General features: G+C 33.2%; 1 protein-coding gene across 2 annotated transcripts; it reads left to right on the top strand.

The window, feature by feature from the left end:
* Positions 1-721: 721 nt before the first annotated feature.
* Positions 722-5693, top strand: LOC144575891 (cuscuta receptor 1-like). Of its 2 annotated transcripts, XM_078326143.1 has the most exons (6): positions 722-1154; positions 1578-1739; positions 1854-2012; positions 2443-2604; positions 2705-2851; positions 3379-5693. In XM_078326143.1, the coding sequence occupies exons 1-6, from the start codon at positions 755-757 to the stop codon at positions 5556-5558; spliced, it is 3210 nt and encodes a 1069-aa protein (XP_078182269.1). In that variant the 5' UTR covers positions 722-754; the 3' UTR covers positions 5559-5693. The 2 variants fall into 2 exon arrangements, with proteins under 2 accessions (XP_078182269.1, XP_078182270.1); XM_078326144.1 differs by lacking the exon at positions 1578-1739.
* The last annotated feature ends 536 nt before the right edge of the window (positions 5694-6229 follow it).

The following is a 6229-nucleotide window of genomic DNA, read 5'->3' as shown; positions in this document are numbered from 1 at the left end:
CAAAATCTAAACCTATGAAAATTCTAATTAATACTTTTCATTTACGTGGAATTCAAGTCATCCTTCCAACGAATTACTAAACAATAACTGTCTAGTCTTATCCGACGTTTCCAAGTGGAAATTCGGTCTATATTTTGGCAATTGATATGTCAGCGCCCCGGAGAAAATTATTAATTAATGTGAATAATATAATAATATATTTGATATGGTTCAAACTTTATTGAGTAATACATGGTTTGCACTTTATACAAACTTAATTTTTTCAAACATTACATTAATTGCCACAAATCCAGAATTTAGAAGACATTTATAATACTTTTTTTTTTTAAATGGTACAGCGCAGCGCGGCATTTAATAAAGTGTTTCTTTTAATTTTTGAAAAAACAATACATCATTTGAAAGTAATAATTGATACATAGTTTTTATTTATAAATCGTAGTAATTAATATGGTCTGGATGTATTAATTCATAGTTCAAATAATTTGTGCAGGATTTTCGCTAATTAAGGATGAACCTTGTATATATACATATATATTTAATTCCAAAGAAGTGTTTTTTGTTTGTTTGTAATATTACTCCAGTGGTTCATTATCTCACTTAAAGACCTTTGAAATTTCAAGTCGCTCGTCAACTGTGACAGGTCCATGTACCCATTTGCTGGTCATTTTATTTATTTCTAACAAATTAAGATAATTCTCATCCTCCTATAAATCATGCCACATATGTAGCCTGTTAAAACCATCAATCACACAACATGGAAGCAATGAAGTTATTATTGACAGTAGCGTTTCTGGTTCTTGTTCTGGTTCTAGTACAGTGGGAGAATGTATGTGTGAGTGGTTCAGACTCAGTACAGTGCAGGGAAGAGGAGAGATTGGCTCTTCTACACATCAATGCTTCAATATCCTTTCCTATTCACTCTTTAGAAGGCAAGTGGGAAGGCAAGGAGTGCTGCCAATGGGAAAGAGTCACCTGCGATCCAATCACCGGCCATGTCACTCAACTTGACCTCGGTATATCTGAAGATGAGGATGACTGGCTTGATTATTATCAGGACAGTATTTTACTAAATGCCACTTTGTTCTTGCCTCTCCGTCAACTAAGATCTCTGTCATTATCTACACATGGCATACATAATTGTACGGACGGTTCTGGTATGTATCTTCACATTTCTAAATTCTTGTTTAAGAATTATGTACGTATATATATGACTGGGCCTAATTAACAATGACATTACAAGTACTAACATACTTCTCATTTTGCTTTAGCATTTGTGTTGGGTACGGATTATTATTTATTAGCAGATCTGCTTGATTTATGAAGACTATAAAACTACTGAACAGTAATTGCTCCAATTTTAGGACAACTTACTTGCAACAAGTGCAATACAAATAAAATAACCTCCAAAATGTATATTTACCTTAGTTTATTCGTTTTAATAAAGGAAGAAAGAAGTTATCAATATATAAATATATAGGGACATGAGTAGGGGTGCACAAAAAATTCGATTTTTATCAAAATATAAGAAGAAAGAAATAAACAAATCCTAATGCAATTTTTCGTTTATTCTTCTTCAGGACTTGAAACATGGGTCAATTTAACAAAGTTGGAGAGTTTAGACTTTTCTTTCAACTCCCTGGACGAAAGCATCATATATGATTTAGCGAGTATTACATCACTTCGTAAACTCAACCTGAAGGGTAATAGTAAATATAACAGTGATCTGCCCAATATTAACGGTAATAAAATTCAGTTAATTAATGATTTATTTAATGTTCTTCCTTCTTTTGTATTGATCAAGAAAGCTAGGGTCGTCCAAATCCTAATGCAATTTTTCTTTTGTTCTTTTGCAGGACTTGAAAAATGGTCCAATTTAACAAAGTTGGAGATTTTAGACCTTTCTTACAACTCCCTGAACGGAAGCATCATATATAATTTGGCGAGTGTTCCATCACTTCGTAAACTCTACCTGAGTGATAATCTTATAAACAACAGTCTGCCCAATTTCAAAGGTTCGTCCATATATGTATATTCATGATCGATCTTTTGTATTGAATGATAAAATTTCCCAAATACCAATGAGTAATGAAGGAACCTTTTTACCATGACTCCTTATAAATTAATGACTTTTCATAATTAATAAAAATACAGGGCCAATTGTGGAGCCATGCATGTCATCACAAAATTGAAAACTGTCAGCTTTTTAATTAGCATCTATGAGGTTACCTATATGCTTTGTTAAAAGTATATAATACCACTTTGTTTATATATACCACATCTTTCCATTATATTTGATACAAAATCAGTTAAGATTAAAACCGCGCCATATGGAGAGTGGAAAGGAATAAAACAAAATATATGACCTAATTTCTGCATCTACTAACTCATATTAAGATTTAAAAGAGCTATTTCTGGTTTGCTGATCTGAGAACCTTTTGTCAGGGTTTCAATATTGGTCCAATTTGACCAAGTTAGAGATGTTAGACCTTTCATTCAACCAACTGGATATAAGCATGATTCCCTCCTTGGCCCAAGTATCATCACTTCGAGAACTTTATCTGGATAATACTTGTAATATGATGGGAGGCAGTTTTCCAGTCAAAGGTAATCTTTTATAAATGAACCATTTTATATTTATGATAGCAGTAATGTTTCTTTTATTTTTCTTCAATTTGATCGATATTTCAATTGAAAAATCTGACAGAGCTTAGTGCACTAAATTTGGAGGTAGTTAGTCTAAATGGATGTATATACTATGAGAGTTCACCTCTTGATTTGGGACATTGGACTTCTCTTAAAGCCCTTTCGTTGTCGAACAATGGTCTAAATGATGACACTTTTCAATTAGAAGGTAATTTACAATTAATTACCAAATTAAAGTAATTGTCATTAATTAATGCAAAAGAACAAAGTTATATTTTCTGCAGTCTCTCTACACCGGTAGATCAGATATAGATGTTTGACATCATATAATTAATTAATTTGTTCAATTTGGTATAATACTGAACAGTATAATAATGTTGTCAGGTGGTATTAGAGATCTTAATCATTTACTCATGCAGCGCTGCAAGAACAGTGAAATCAGGGTCCGGTTATATTTTTATTTCGCATTCACCCCATAAACGACTAATGTACATTTAGTTGCCACTTTTCAGCAAGATTTTCGGTCTCTTTTAGCTAGCTTATTATCACGAGATTAAGAAAGTTGAGTTTGTAGCTAGTTCTACATATGTATTTCCGGTATCACACTGACTTTTAAATCAAAATATAAAAAAAAAAAATGAAAACAAATAAAGAAAGAAATGGTATCTAGTAATTGACCTTATGGATTTCACATTTGTAAATCTTATTTGACAACATTTCTTGTTAACATTATAGGACTATGCCGATTGAAGAACATCGAAGAGTTAGATCTTTCATCTAACAATTTTATTGGAAATCTTCCTTCTTGTATGAGAAATCTTTCTTCTCTTAAGCTAGTTGACTTGTCAGATAATGATCTTGAAATAAATTTTCCCTCCATTTTTGAAAGACTCTCATCTCTAAGGTACCTTCGCCTATCAAATAACAAGATTGAGGGAAATCTATCCATAGGGTCATTTTTTAACCATTCAAATTTTGAAGTTCTGGGGCTCTCAACACGGGCATCATCAAACTTTCAAGTTGGAGTTGTGAATCTGCCTTTTCAGCTTCAAGTTCTTGAACTAGCTAATTGCATTCTTGATATGGAGCTGACTTTTTTGTATTCTCAGCATAAATTACAAGTGTTGGACCTCTCTAATACTCATTCGAGGGGTCCTCTTTCAGCTGTGTGGCTATTGTTAGAAAACAATACGAACTTGATCAAATTAGATTTGCACAAAAACTTCTTCACAGGGCCTCTTCAACTTCCATTTTTAATTCATGAAAAACTCTTATATTTGGACATATCTGACAACCATCTTGGCGGGGGATTACCGGCTAACATTACTACTAAGCTTCCAAATTTAGAGTCCCTTAACTTATCAAAAAACTATTTTCATGGCCCTCTTCCGATCATATCAACAAGCAATCTCGGATCTCTAGATTTATCTAGTAACATTCTCACTGATGATATACATAATAGTTTTTCGAGAATTCAGCCTTCAATCCCCTATGTTATGAATCTATCAAATAATAAGTTTTATGGATCCTTTACTTACAACATGAACTTTACTCTATCTTCATTATTAATGTTAAATGATAATAACATAAGTGGAGAGATTCCTTTGCGCATTTGCAATACCAGTTTTCAAGTGTTGGACATCAGTAACAATGAACTAAATGGTGTTTTACCTGATTGCATTGCAATCGGAAGAGATGGTCTTTGGGCATTGAAGTTAAGTAGAAATCATTTAGAGGGATCCTTACCATTGGATATGTGTGTTGGGCAAGACCGTTGGTTACTTGACCTTTCAGATAACAAGTTTTCTGGATCAATTCCTCCTTGCTCTAATCAGTCGGACTTAAAAATTGTAGATCTGAGCCAAAACAATCTAACCGGAAACTTCCCAATAACATGGCTGAATATTTCTTATATAAGAGTCATTTACATTGGTGAAAACTATTTATCAGGAGAGCTTCCAATTTGGATTGGTAAGGGGTCCTATCTAAGTATGCTCCAAGCAAGGCAAAACTTGTTTCGAGGACCTATATCAAAACAAATATGTCAATTAAGATATTTACGCATACTAGATCTGTCCCACAACAATCTTTCTGGAGAAATACCATCATGCATTATAGATATGGGATCAACATCCGACAATTCCCTTTTCTTGGATGGTTTACAAGAAACGGGTTTGAATGTCAATCTTGGTGATGCCAATTTTCTCTTACACATTACATATTTTATCGAAACATATGATGGAGAACCAGCGAATTTTGAATTGAAGCTTATGTCAAAAGGAAGGTTAGATACCTATTTGGAAGAAATTTTACTAATCCAGAGCATCATAGATTTATCTTCCAACAAATTAGTGGGCAATATTCCCGAAGATATCGGTAAAATGAATTGGTTGATAACATTGAATTTGTCGAACAACCATTTAAGCGGTGTAATACCGAATTCCATGTCTAATTTGCGCCAATTAGAAAGTTTGGACCTCTCTCACAACTCTTTGACAGGGGAAATACCAAGAGAACTAACTAAACTAACCTCACTTGAATCCTTCTCTCTGGCATATAATGACTTATCCGGTCCTACATTAGGTATAGAAGCACAGTTTATTTCATTTGATAAGAGCAGCTATGAAGGCAACCCGAATTTATGTGGGCCTCCCCTACCAAGAAGCTGTGTCCCTACTGGCACAACACAACCTTCCCCGAATGAAATTAGTGACGTCCGAAGGTACGAAGGCACCGATTTTCTCATATTGTTTGGTTCTTTCTCTCTCTTCTTTGTGGTCAGTTTTTGGAGCTTCATAGCAGTTCTATATTTCAAGAGAAATTGGCGTTTTGTGTTGTTTAATCTGGTGGATTGGTATGGTGATATAATATATGTGAAGGCTGTGCTCTGGACGAGAAAGATTAGAACTGCTTGAACTTGAAGGGGTACTTAATTGTCAGTCTTAGTTTGGAAGGATAAATTTTAGTATATATATATACTGAATAAGCATGTGCCTACCTACTCTTTGTGTACGATGTGTTATAAATCTGAGAGAACTTTAGGCTTAAAATAATATCTTCGTCAACTTTCATATATGTATTTTGTGCCTTTGCATTTCGTTACGAACTTCTCAAGCGTTGGTAAACTTGGGACTATTATGTGATTATGTAAACTTGGAAATATTATATGATTTTATAAACAATCCTCGGTTTCACAATAATTCAAACTAAGGCCCAAACTAAAAACAAAGGAAATAAAACCTGATATGAACTGCAATTCCAATGGGTCATCCAGATAATTAAGGCCCAAAATTAGAAAATGAGAGGAAATAAAATTGCAAAGCTGAATCGATTGTGAAACATGCTACGTACGTACGTTACTTGAAAGATACTTGTACAGTTGTACTATTCAGAATGAAGTTATATTACAAGATACTTTGACTAGTTGAAGTATTCAAAGTACTTTTGACTTTAATTACTTGAATAAAAGATAATTTAATTAATTCGTTAATTTGTTACAAATTTCAAAACTGTTTTTCAGGGAATTTAATTTATAATCTTTCATACTTTTCTATTCAATTCTTACAGTATTTATTAATTTATATAT

This window comes from Carex rostrata, chromosome 24, assembly GCF_964058835.1.
Source record: "Carex rostrata chromosome 24, lpCarRost1.2, whole genome shotgun sequence".
NCBI lineage: Eukaryota > Viridiplantae > Streptophyta > Magnoliopsida > Poales > Cyperaceae > Carex > Carex rostrata.
Note: the sequence above shows the minus strand (reverse complement) of the source record. Positions and strands in the feature narration are given on the sequence as shown.

Excerpts from the sequence above, each read along its gene's own strand:
- LOC144575891 (XM_078326143.1), top strand. The coding sequence starts at position 755 with ATGGAAGCAATGAAGTTATTATTGACAGTAGCGTTTCTGGTTCTTGTT. Across the intron at positions 1,740-1,853 it reads TGATCTGCCCAATATTAACG|GACTTGAAAAATGGTCCAAT; the intron begins GTAATAAAATTC and ends GTTCTTTTGCAG. Across the intron at positions 2,605-2,704 it reads AGGCAGTTTTCCAGTCAAAG|AGCTTAGTGCACTAAATTTG; the intron begins GTAATCTTTTAT and ends AAAATCTGACAG.